This window comes from Pagrus pagrus (genome assembly GCF_965226575.1).
Source record: "Pagrus pagrus genome assembly, chromosome: 14".
Taxonomy (NCBI): Eukaryota; Metazoa; Chordata; class Actinopteri; order Spariformes; family Sparidae; genus Pagrus; species Pagrus pagrus.
Window position 1 is genome coordinate 6,664,335 of NC_140198.1, and position 13,921 is coordinate 6,678,255.

At 40.9% G+C, this 13,921-nt stretch overlaps 1 protein-coding gene across 7 annotated transcripts in view; it reads right to left on the bottom strand.

The window, feature by feature from the left end:
- Positions 1–13,921, bottom strand: part of ncam1a (neural cell adhesion molecule 1a) — a 267,592-nt gene that overhangs the window by 47,848 nt on the left and 205,823 nt on the right. For all 7 annotated transcript variants that reach the window (XM_084373255.1, XM_084373256.1, XM_084373257.1 and 4 more), the window contains 3 exons: positions 10,769–10,919; positions 2,115–2,299; positions 1,366–1,462 (listed from right to left, as the gene is read on the bottom strand). In XM_084373255.1, the coding sequence (XP_084229381.1) occupies positions 1,366–1,462; positions 2,115–2,299; positions 10,769–10,919 (433 nt within the window). The remainder of the gene's footprint in view (positions 1–1,365; positions 1,463–2,114; positions 2,300–10,768; positions 10,920–13,921) is intronic.

A 13,921-nucleotide genomic window follows, 5' to 3' on the forward strand; every position in this document is an offset into this window, starting at 1 on the left:
TCTGCAGCAAGAGATTGAAGTCTGGCCCGAGTTGCACTTTGAGTCATTACGGTAGGTCACAGAAATGGTGCACCCTACACAATGTAGTGCCCTCCTGTAGACAGTATGAGGCTGTTTTTAAAAGTTTTTCAGCGGTCGGGCCTAATGATGGACATCAGTGTGGTCGTAGGTGTTAAGACCATCCATTGAATTTTGTTAAGAGCCTCTATTCAGAACATTATATGCACTTTGTTTATCCTTTCCAGGGAATAATAAATTCAATGACTCCCTGACCTTTCTACTGGTGCTTCTATCAAGCTAAAACTCGAACAAAAAAAAAAAAAAAAATTAATCTAATGGGCGGATGATGAACCCGATAGTGTGCCATTTGTATATCACAGACAGTTTAATCACCCTGGAAATGAAAATTTGCCTCATGGTGCATGATTTTCTTATTGACACATCAACATGGAGAATAAGGTGTGAAGAGATATCTGAAGGGTTCTTTTCGGTACTGTGGTCGGAAAGGAGTGACGTTAGGCATACTGATGAGTTATGCACCAAATGAAAACAGCAGAGAGAAAACACCTCAAAGGGCAAACAGTACAGTACACAGCGGCAGCAGATGTTGTTAGCACAATTAATTGGACTACACTTTATTCAGACAGGGTCCTGAGTGACCAGCTCCTCTATCAGGTCCTAAACGGTTCTTGTAAACCAAATCAAGCACACAAACCATGTGCAAAGAAAATGAGACTTTAAATACTTTAATTTCTTCCCAGGGCCTGCCTGTGCTGTGAAGTGCGATTCTGAGCATGTTCGGACTTTATTTTTTCGATTCACACGCCGTCTTCTCTCGTACATAAATGTGATATCAGTTTCAATTCCTATGCGGCCAAAAAGCAGATCTTGCTCACAACAACCCGATAATGCATCTCAAGAAAATCAGCACCTTCCTGAGTTGTTTCGGACATAAGTGGATGTTTCAGATCTTCCCACAAATACAAACAAAACAGAGATGGAACCAAGTTGTAATGCATTATTGAACATATCACATAATATACATTCTATATGTATTGACAAAAATACCTGATGTTGTTTTTCATATATTGTAAAAAAAACTATCTTATTATATACAAAAATATATTACTGAGGAATCAATACATGCAAAATATCTATTTAAGTATTAGATTTCTAAATATATTTCTGATGTACAACAAATGTACATTGATTATATTTTTCTTGAGGTGAAATGATAATATATTGGCATGTATTGTAACCCCACTTGGGATTTTTGTATTATTATAAATTGAAACTGTTGCTTTATTTGAATAAAACTCTCCACACATTCAGTTCAATGCAACGCTTATTATTCTGTGAACAGACCTGCTTCGATGAGGAGGAACTCCTTGTACTCGGTGCCCATCGCGTTGGTTGCTGAGCAGTTGTAGCTCCCAAAGTCGTCCTGAGAATTGGGGGTAACCTGAGAAAAAGACAAAAACAATGACAAACCGCAGCTGATGCCAGGCACGAGGTAAAAAATACCATGAGGGACAAAAAAGACCTCTGAAGAACTTGAATATGTGCATCATTAATTATTGTCTTTGACTCGTGCAGTAGGTTTCTCATGGCTGATCACTGGTGGTTCAGTGTGCGGCTGTACAGAGGTCCACTGCAGCACCTAATTATTACACAGTGGACCGTTAACATAAGATCTAGAACTCTATACTCAATATTATGTCTACGATTGTCCTTGATTCAGAGTTGCTATGAGAACGACTTGTAAGCTATTCATTATTCAGGACACTCACTAATCTCCCTGGAAGTGTGTTTTTCTGTTTCATGCTATGAATAACAAACAGAATTTCCTTTTTAAAATTACCACTAGATTGTTTTCTTTTCCATTTTAAATTACTCCATTAGAAATGGTAAAAATATACGAGTGAGCCTTCCATAAAGCTTCAGCAGGTGGAATCATCTGACACCAAAGTGGAACATAAAGCTAGTGAGTATTGCTTCTAATGGGTGATGTTTACAGCTGTTGCAGACACAATATCTAATAACGCTGACGTGCCCTGCCACAACTGGGGCATAAGCAGTCTCTTTGTGTTCTGTGTCAGTAAGGTGCAGCAGACCTCCAGGTAGCTGATGGTTGGTGTGGTGTAGATCTTCAAGTTGGTGAAGTTGGCAGAGGGCACCGGGAGGCCGTCTCTGTACCAAACCACTGTGGCTCTGGGGTGAGCCTCCACCCTGCAGCTGATGTTGGCCGGGTTCCCCTCCCACGTGTACCACGCCACATTGCCCTGGAGCTTTGGAGCATCTGCAGCAACACACAAGGGGGAGGACAGATTGTAAACATCACAGCAGGCATGTTTGGAACCTTTTACTGATAATCTCAAGCGTTTGCTCCTTCAATCTGGGTCTCCTGGCCACTAGAGAAGGATGTCTGCAATCAACTGACCACAGGGAATAATACAAAATGCAAGATGTTATGCTTTTTTAACAATAATGAATACTGAACATTCACAATTTTAAAAGGCAGACTTTTGCAAAGCATCCAAACAGTCAAAAAACATTTACATACTTTATTTTTTTATGACCACTTAAATTGGAAACTGTCTGAATGTGAAAAATATTTCGATTTAAAGAAAGCAAAAAAAAAAAATCTACCGAATTTACACTAGACATCATTAACAGGCGGTGTCGATGCTAACAAAGCGATGTGTCTTGAAAATGCTTAGAGCTAGACGACCTGTCGAGGTGCGCATCAGCTCAAATTCAATTCTTCGTGAGGGTTTTTGCATCAAACACGTATGTGGGACGAGCGAATCGTTGCAAACACTGAGTGGTCTCCGAGGCTCTGGTTTGTAGATTTATTTTGCCAACATCTAACAGAGACTGAATGTAATATTGCCATAATCCACTGCTGAATCTTGCATTGATTCCAGGGAAAGAGGAGATGCTCTATTGATTCTATATCCCTTTTTACACAAACACACACGTTATCATCAAACCCAGCAAATCTCTGTGCGAAAACTCCCCAGGACTGATAAGAATCAGTCAGCTGCGAGAGGCCACACAGTCTCCTATTGCAGGAGCAACTCATTTGTAGGCTGACAATATTTTCTTCCCTCCCTGAAGCTGCTTTTTTCAGTATTTCCAGCAGATCTTATCAGCGCTACCGGTGAGATAGTTCATTTAGAAATCTTTGTAATCAAAAAAGTCATTTACGACACACTGCCAGAGACAGCTGGAGCAATCATGGCAATGCTGACAGAACCTGCAATGTTAACGGTAAAACAAAAATGCTCAGTGTAGTCTAACGGCTGTATTTGTTTTACCTCTATACATTTAAGGCCAGGTGGTTTATGATATCCATTAAGGTTTTAAAGACAACCTCTGCTGGGTTTATGGAACATCAGATTGCCTTTTTGCCTATTTGACTTAGGACAAATAGTAAGACCTTGCAACTGAGAGCTGCACAAGCAAGGAAATAACAAAGACTTTCATGCCTGACGGGCCAGAGTGCCATTATTACAAGTCCTGTGCAAAATCCAGGTACTTGTACTTCACTTCTATTTCCATTTCACGCTACTTTATACAGTACTTCTACTCCACCTCATTCGAGAGATACTTATTGTACTATTTCTCTCCACTACATTTGTCTGAGAGTTTTGGTCACTGGTTACTTTCCATTTTCAAATTGTCCATATCCTTCCTGTCCATGTATCTCCACATTTGGTGGCTTTGAATGTGAATGAGTCTGATAAACTGAAGGATGAAGTGTTTCTTTATGGGTTGAGAAAATTCTCTTATTTCTCAAGTGAAATAAACTATTTAAAACTCTCTTGGATAAGCTGAAAAAAACGTTGTCACAAAGCTGAAAACAGAGCTGTTTTTCTAAGTTCATGAAAACATGACTTTTTAGAAATTCGTACATGGTTTTCACAGGACAACAACCCACCCACCCCCGCCAACCTTGAGACCTCAACAACAGAATATCGTGACCAAAGCAGGGATCCAGAGGACCTACCCCCTGTGCGTGCCACTGCCCCGTTTGTCAGCCTCTCGGTGGGGAATGAGGATCCGCGACCCCCCGTGACTGACAGGAAAATCGCCGTGGCAGACTTTACATCACACTTCCTTTAAAACTTTACGTAAGAAAAGGGAATTCTTCTCTCCAAGGCGTCTGAAATATGTTTCAATATTCTGTCTCTTCTTCATTTCTCTGTCTCTCACTGCTTGAGGATGACGAGGCGCAACAGCACAGCAGACTGCACGCTGATAGCCAGGAACAGGTTGTGATAAATAAAAATGGGGAAAAGTGTGAAAAATTGTCTTAAGTCAGGAGAAATGCGGGAGAATTGTGACCCTGGGAGGAAACGGGGAGAGGGCTATGAAAAACTGACGTCTCCTGGGAAATAAGGACTGTTTGCAAGTATGCCAACTTTATATATAGAAGCTAGAATAACCCTTTAACAAAAAAACCTGCAACATACACATCAATGCAGCAGTAATATTAATCCATAAACATCATATAATATTAGGGACCATTTTACTCCACAGTGAGTGCGTTTTGATACTGTAAGTATATTTGTCTGATTATAAAGCATACTTTTACTTCACTAAGGTTTTGAATGCTTGGACTTACACCTGTAGGGGAGTATTTTCACATTGTGTTACCTTTCCACCACTGATTATTTCACAGAAAGTCTAGCAACAGAGATAACTGAGCTAAACACAGTCAGCCTAGTCCATTATGGGTTAAAAAATACTGCAACCGCTCCATATCTGATGCCAATAACACTGCTACCATTCACGCTATAGAGTGAGCCTCATTTAGCATGCTACTTTGACATGCTCATTGAGTTGAATTGATACCATATGGTGAAAACACTTCACCCTTAGCCTTCATTTTTGGCTCCATCATTGAGAGGGGGCTACAGCAGGAGACGTCTGTTTTCCTGCATTGTTTCCTTTTATTATATCCTGCTCACATCACTGAGCAGTGCTTCTGAATGCACTGAAGTGTGCTTCGCCTTCTGAGTGCTGTGAAATGCTGCGGCCCCTGACACAGCCGGGGCTTTACGTCTGACCCCGGATCCTCGAAAACTCTGCAGCGTGCCGCCGCTGGGATTGATGGACGAGGCTGAGTCAATAGATGCTCCATCGCCTGCAGCTCTGATTAGACACTCGCTCCTTCTATCAATTCTGCTTTTGGGCCTCATTGACTGCCTACGGTGTTTGTGACCTGCCTCTTTGATTTCTGAAGCCTCCTCGCCGGGTCTAGGTGGAATTGTCAATATGTTTGCAAATAGAGGGACTGTATCTGCTCATGTAGGTCAAACATAGTGATGACTACAGCAGTATCATTTATTAGGAGTATGTATATACAGGTAAGGTAAGTACAGTACTTTAACTAGGAATTTAGGAATTAAAGGACCGATATTTAGCTCGTTTTTAGGTTCTGCTTTGATTGGTCAGCCCTCGAAGGCCTACCAGTGTTTTTGCAATCATGGCTGAGGGCGTTGACTGTGACCTCACAACCTTATGGTAGTCCTGACGGCGAGTTTATAGGCATAGTCTTTGAATACGGACTGGTTGCAACTTGTACAAACAAATCATGTTTCTGATTTCAACATTTTTCTGAGATATTACATTGACATCAGATGGCATTGCACTTCATGCACCTCTCTTTTGCTGGCAAAAATCTTACAAGGTTCCTTTTTGCAAACCTCTTTGTGCCTCTTGTAACTCTGGTCCAAAGATTACTGCAACCTTGTGGTCTGTATTAGTCACTGCATACATTCTTTAGCTCTGAATGCCACAAATAAAAAGTATCTCACTTGTACAATATCTAACCTTGATTTTTTTTAATATATAAATATCTGCATGAATTACAATGTCAGTGAAAGCACCTGGATACAATTCTGATATTAAAATTTTAGCTTAAAAGATGTCGAGATGTCAAGATTAAAATTAGGTCAAGATCAAATCATTATGATTTAGGCTTTTGTGCTGTGTTCACTCAGAGTAAACATTTAGTGGGTTGTAAATCCTATTTAGTTTAGGGTTAAGGGTAAAAGAAACACATTCATGGATAATGTTAAAGTTAAATGAATGCATAAATTCTGATTCTATCATGTCAAGGATACCTTGATATCAAAATGATCCAATTTAAACAGACTGATTGGCACCAAACAACACTTCCCTGCAGCTTAGATTTTATCCTTATCCTAGTATCACCACTGCGAATGTGTTTTGAACCTGGCAACAATCAGAAAAAGAGGCTGGGATTTCTCCCTGTACAGCCAGCAGGATGGGGATGAGTACATAGGAAGTGACCTGCTTCCAGCTCAAACAGTGTTTTCATTAGACTTTCATGCAAAGCAAACCTTGGCCTCTGACAAAACAGAGCTCAAACAAAGAAGATATTAACACTTTCCTATCGGTCCTTCAGCAGCAAACCAAGACACACTCAGCCCAGCTAATGGGATCATGCTGTGCCACAGATAGGAAGTGCCATGCCTAGATAACGTCTTCATTGTGTGAGTGGGTGAGTGGTGATAGAGAGGACAGAGAGTGAGAGCTGTGCTCAAGACAAAGCACCTTTTCTTATCGATAATTGCTTGGCAACAGTGAATCAGCAACGTGATTACTCACTGATTACTCTAGCTAACTGCAAGCCCTCAAACAACTCCATCAACGCTGCGTTGTGATTATATCTGGAGCAAATTGCTGGTGCATTGAGAGCAGGGGATATTAATCCAATTAAACCTCCATTGGCTTTATTTATCTCTTTTAATTTTTTTTTACCTGGGTAATAGATTCAATAGATTTAAAAGAGATAAAGTGCGATTTGGCTTCCATTATGGACTTCCAGTCTTTCCAATAATATTTTGAGTATGCTGAGTTAATGACGGGGAAATACATGCCAAAACACAACTCAGCAAGCTTAATGTTAAGATATACAGTCTCTCTTTTACAGTTTATTTTGTCTCTAAAGTCCTGCATATGTAGACATTATAGCTCTTTTTATACAGAGCTCAAATGGTAAAAAAAAGGGCCACTAATTTAGTCACTGTTGACTCTAAATGTCCCGCCCACCTCCAACCTTAAAAAAAACCTCGTAATCATGGTTAGAGTTGAAATCTAAAGTGTCCAAAAAATGTAAAAATGCTTACAGACCGTAGCTACTTTGCAAGTTAGTAGGAAATAATGAAACAATCCAAAATATTTGCACCCTCACAGACCCTCGCTGTCATGCAGTGTAATATACAGAACATATAAAGTATATAAGCTTTACAGCGCTTCTTGAAACTTTCAGCTATCCTTTAGGCATGTCATGACTCCTGCCAGTCTCTATAATATATATAAAACTTCTGATTAAAAAAGGCAAAATGGTTGCATCAGCATTTTAGTGTGGCGCTACGACCACAGTAATTAGACGGCTGCAGAAAAAGTAAAGACTAAGTCGTTTTTGAGGCTAAAAAGCCACTGCACCTCAAGGCTATGTCAGAATGAAGACCTTTGTTTCCATGGTAACAAATCACAGTGGTACCACTGACCCAGCAAACTCTGCTCTCTCTCTCGTCCACCCTTTATCCCCCAGAAACAGAAACTGTGTGTTCGCATACATCTCGTTCTGAGCTGGTGTGAAGCCTGTGGGCCTCCTCGGCTACAGGTCTTTCTTATTTGTATAGTTTTCTCTTTGCTTCCTGCAGCATGTTATTATATGCTTTTGAAATGCCCCTATGGACTGTAGGATTACTTGTGAAGTAATTGCTGCTTAAGCCACGGTTCTGAGTTGTAATTTACCCAGAAGACCTAACATAGCCGTGAATTAAAACAGCTTTGTGCACCGATGACAAGAACTTTGTCGTGCCATCTATGTCTAAGTTCAAACGTAGCCTGGTTGGAACATAGTGTGGTACTATATGCTTTTAATAATGAAGAGTTATGGTAAAGCTTACACCTCCCCAAGTCGTCCCTTAGTAGCTGGCACTGTGGTGGAACAGTTAGAAAACTGATATGTGTGCAAATGTGAGGAAAAATGTCTTTGATATGTACACCTGTGACAGACTACATCGCTTTACATTCGTGCTGACACTGACACGCACACTCTGTCTCGCACTATACGGATACTTTATGCTGCTTCACTTCACCTGTCATGGGAATTACCACCGGCAGCACTCGATTGCTCACAACAGACACAGGTAACTTCAGCAGAATGCTTTCCTCCAGATAGAAGTTTTCCTGAGACTTTTGTTGATGCTGTTATCATCTCTAACAATATTTACGTTTATTACGGTCACCATTACCTGAGCGAACAACATCAAAGTTGCAGAAGCGATCGATAAAAGAGCTTTGAATTAGTAATGAGGTAATGTCGGGGGGACTGAAGACATTTCATCTAATGTTAGCCACTTCACACTAGATGGATTTTGTTCTCTTTTTAAAATAAAATTGTCTTGTTGGTTTTGTATGAATATTCTATCACAGCCTCGTCTACAGTCTCTCTCTCTCTCATTTTCTCTCAGAATGCACCAGGTGAAACTTTCCGAAATTATGTTTTGATTGCAGGCACCTCGGTTAAATCAGTAGTAGAAATGGGGTAAACGATCAAAGCAGCAAGTTTAATGTGAAACTAACTAATTACAGCCAACAAGTACGTGCTGACCTGCCCTTGAATTTACACTCAACGTATTTTACGCTGGCGCAGCAGACCGCAGAACTCTTCTGAAGACGAAATACTCGTCTAGTCTTGAGGGTTTTCTCCAGGTTTTTGCTGTCAGTCCATCAAAATTAGAATCAAAAAATCGACATCTTCTGTCTGGAGATGCTGTTTTGCACCAACATTTCACAGTCGTTCAAGGAGAGAGGTCTTGTAGAAACTCTAAAAGAAAGAATTTCTACATGCAAGGCAGCCACAATGCAGGTTTAAATGTAAGTGCATGAGGCCCGAGCTTTTCTTGACTAGAAAGACGTGCTCTCTCGCTCTTACTTTTATATTGCTTGCGCTATTGATTTTTCTGCCTACAGGCAAAAGCAACAGCTAATGAACAAATCCCAGAAAAGTTCTCGGGCTGCTGTCAAACAACAGTTTCGGAAACAGACAAAATCACTACCTGAGCAGAAGCAGACTAATTGAGAAAAGGGTCCAGAAAACTAATGCTGGACCTGCACCGAACATCGCAGACTGATGATGTATCACGGTCAAAGGATGTCATTTTATGATCTACCAGTTGTCACAAGCATTTTTTAACTGAAGTTTGATAACTGTGACATTTCAGCTGAAGCGTAGCCTGGGCAGATGCAGAGACAGGAGCAGCTGCGGCATCTGTTCCAGATCAGCACCGACCGAAGACAGATGTGCGCCTCTTATAAAAGTTTCTGTGGAAGAATTCTTTGAATCTTAATATCCTGACTTAAGCATTTCAGTCTCTCCTTCAGCCGAGCAACGAGTCTGTCTAACACTGACAGTTATTCTCTGATCTATGCCAGTCCACGACACTGTATGTGTGGTAGTGGCAGAGATAAGGTTTTATATAGAAAAATATAATAAGCTTATAAAATATAACACGTTGTTACGGACGAAGCTGGTTGTTTTTTAACCTTTCCTGCTTGTGACCCCTCACAACTTAAATCAGTGTGTAATTGGGTCCCTCGTCATATTTCAGATATCTTTCTTGCAGTTCCACCAAAGAGTGATTTGCACTCTGAACTTCCCACTTAGTCTCATTCAAATCACTATCAAACGCCTAAGAGATACAATTATCCATTGTTTACCAAGAGAAAAGCAGAAATTGCTGCCCCAAAGTGAGTACAACAGAACTCTGCTCTCCACTAATCATCTGGTGACCCCTAATATTTATCTTGTGACCCTATGAAGCAGCTTGATGCCTATTTTGGGAAGTGCTGCACTAACTACCATCTGTATGTGTTAAAACCAGCTTCACCATGACCAGCTACAGTGCAACAACTGTGCTGCTCACAGCACACACTGATACATCAGCAGTAACGATTGAATAATTTCATATAGAATAATAATAATAATATGATAATCAACACGTTCTCACTACCAACTCGTCAACTATGGCAGCTCGGTCAGCGGCCTTAAGCTTCAAACTATGACGCTCTACAGCATCACACCTGAAGGTCTCAGCAGCCAAGTTAGCAATATTACATAGGCCTTTCAAAATAAAGCTGACAAAGAGGTCACAAGTTATGACATATTGTTACTATTGGACCGTTATTATGTGAAACTGTGGCGGCTTGATCGGGTTTAGGCACAAAAACAACTCGGTTAGATTCGGGGAACTGTGGTTTAAAATAACTATGTCATGCTACTTATGTAATATACGTTACATAACATCACTTCAGAACATATCGATCTCGACACTTTGTCACACACGGGGCACAAACCCCTGGCCTTCTGGGTAAAGTCCTGTGTATGACCCTGCTAACCAACCCAACTCCCCACAACTTGGACTTTTCTTGCTGCTTTTATAGAATTACTGCCGAGGCACTTTCAGAAATGACGCTACAGGGTTACATACAGCATCAGACTTGCATCTTGATGATAATGATATTAACGAATAGGCCTATTTTCTACTTTATACTTGAAGTACATTTTGCTTGTAATGGAGCATGTTTGCATTGCATCAGTAACAACAGCTGGGTGCTTAAATCATTCAGCAGTGGATTATAACATTATAAACTGAAGGTGATGACTGTGACAGCAGCGTTAAACCTCTAAAGCACGTGTAGGAAGAGCGGGGTGACTTACAGCGGACCTCCAGGTACATGTTCTGGTCGTCCTGCCCGATGGAGTTGCTGGCGGTGCAGAGATACTGGCCGGCGTACGTGAACTGGACGTTTTTCAAGGTGAGAGAGGAGACCCGTGCGTGGCTGCGTACCACGATATTTCTATCAAGGCTCTGCAGGGAAGAAAAGAGAGTAATTGTTTTCACTTGACTTTTTTCAGAGGAATGAATACAGATCTGCTGCTCTCAGTGATTCCCTCCAGCTTGTTTGTGAGAGCTTTATTTATTTGTTGGTCTAAAACACTGAGAGCTTCCTGCTAAAACAGAAAGAAAGCGAACAATAAATGGGGTTATGTTTCTAGTTTGTTTGTAATAAACAGTGTAAAAATAGAAGATGAACTGAGAAATGAACTCAAATTTCGCTAACTAAAAAAAAAACACAAAGAAACTGTGATACTGGGACGAACGCAGTTTGATTGACGGGTGACCTTAATCGTAGTGCAAAGCAGAGGAAGAAAAAACAGGAAAAAAGGGATTATGTACAGATTAGAAGTAGTTGTTTTAATCTTTTTATGAAATAGAAGGAAAAGGCTGGTGTTGTTTTATGTTTTTCTTGTATAATTTTCTTAGTGTAGTAAAGTGAGTGCCGGGGAGCTAGAAAGATCTGATGGAAGGCCTAATGGATGATGGTTTCATTATTTTCATGGGGTTTGTGACAAAAGGAAAAACATAGACACACCAGCCTTACCCTTCACAGTGTGGATGTAAACTAAGGTTAAACTCTAGGTCAAGTTAAATGCGCATGACAAATAAAACTTCTACACATACAAACAGTAACACAGCGGACATTGTGGCTGCCGAGAAAATATCCCTGCTTTCGCCTAGAAATCAGCGAGCACACCCAATAAACTGCAAACTCCTACAGTACGTCGATTACTGTCCTTACCATTTAGCAGTCTAGTTGCAGGTTTACAGACAGTCTAATTGCAGCTGGATCAGTGTAATTGCAGTCAGGACAAATAGCTTGTTAAAACCTCGCTTTAATTTCCCTTCGCCTTTATTGGTCTGCCTTCTCAGCTGAACCTGGTTTATTTGTGGATATTCGGGGTCACTGAGGATATTCAGAGCGCTCGGCCTGCAGCACAGGTGTGCAGCTGACATCAGAGCACGCCCAGTGACCTCACTTGCCTTATTAATCACACGCCCCACACTTGATCTGTATTACGTTACCAGACACAAAGATGAGGCCAAAGAACAGAGGGCTCTGTTTGTTCTCAGCTGCCGTTTACAGTCACATTTGAGTATCTTCTTGTGCGGCATGTTGCCAGAAAGCCCATACGACCTTCCCACCAGGACGATAATTAAGATGTATTCTCGAAAACATGCTGCAGAAGGTAGCAGGCAAGAGGAAAGACATCAATAATCAAGAAGAGCCATGGAGCAGGCCTTATAAAAGACTCAGACTGGTAAAAAATACAGCTACAGCTTACTCGCCTCTGGGCGCCACACAGTTTAAACCAACAGGGGATATACATCTTCCCTCGAGCTGCCATGATTCTCTATTAATATTTCAGGCATTCGAGGAGCTCCGGCGTTTACGTTTTATAAATAATTGAAGGATATTTGTTGTATATGTTGTATTAGCATTATGGCACGTGCTGTTATCCTACACAGAGCAGGGGAATGCAGATGTGGCAGAAACATTTTTGCTGTTTACTGAAGATGTGAGGGAGTGTCCTGGAACATTTTGAAAGGGCAGCATTAATCTTGTCTTACCGCGGTGACAAGGGAAGGAGCTGCACCGGGCGCACAGTTGGAATGTAAACGGAGATAAGGTTAATGGAGAATAATACGTTAATGATACAACAGAGGAAGAAGGGAGTAGGCAGAGCCCTCGAACAGGATTTATGAATTAATTCTACTAAATCATTTGAATCAGACAACTCTTTGTTACTAAATTAATCAATTAGTAATTGATTGTGTAGTCAATGCTGCTCTGCCTCTGTAGGGCAGAGCTGACACTGTTACGTAACCTGTCGATACACATGTTCAGCTTGTCCTGTATTCTGTACTTCAACTGTTGTATGGGAGAGACTGCCGGACCGAGTCTTCACAGCGATGCAGGGAGCGAGCCCAGTTCACTCTTTACATATGTGTGCTGCTTCTCTACTTCAGCACCTCTCCACCACCTACGGCCCTACTTTTTCTATAAAAAGATGTTAATGCTGCATTAATACCACAGCGGATTTCTGTAAGTACAAAATGCCGACTGAAAACAACCGTTCGGGTCAGCATCCTACACGGAGGGGATGTGAGCGCTTTCTAGCTCAGCAGTCAGGATAAATAATCTAATAACGGTTATTATACAGTTACTGTAAAAGTTGTTAACAAGACTAAGACTCTACTTCCACGCTGGTGGCTCTGTTAGACTGTACAGACACTGTGGTGTGTGGAGCAAAATCCCAGAGAAGTGGACTTCACTGGGACTCAAGTCGACTCGAGTCACCGTTTTGAGAATTTGCGACTTGACTCGACAGATAAATGACCTGAGACATGATGACTCAAATGACTTGTCTGATTTCATTTTATGTTTTCAGTGTAGTTTCTGCCTGTCAGCATTTAACAGCTATATCTTTTTTGATTGAGAAGAAATGAATAAGCTTTAATAGAGTTTTCTACGTACAAATTTGAGTCAGTGTCATGTTTTTTGACCAGGTTAGATCAACTGGCCTTTTCGCTTAATAACGACCCACTACTGCAGGTAAGACTGTAGTAATCGGGGTTTGGGGGGGTGACTTGACATTGATGTCTGTCCCAAAGTTCAGGGAAAATTAAACAGTTGTTGAGACATTTCATATTTTATATTTCATTTGCTGGTTATAGACTAAAGACTTGAGAGAATGTTCCACTGCAGCAACCTTAGATCATGTAAGCTTTCAACAACTTAAACTTTTAATAGCCTTGTGAGACAACTTCTAACAACTTCTACACAAACCAGGATGTTTTGGAGATAGTTCATTAAAAAAAGCAAAAGCGGGACCAATTATTTTTATGTGCTGTTTTTGTAGGCGAGGTAGATACTGTAAACGGGTGTGGGACAGAGGAGCAAAGGGAGCTGAACTGATAGCGCCATCCATTTATTGTATGTTAAAGGCAGAATGAGTCGGATTTACCTG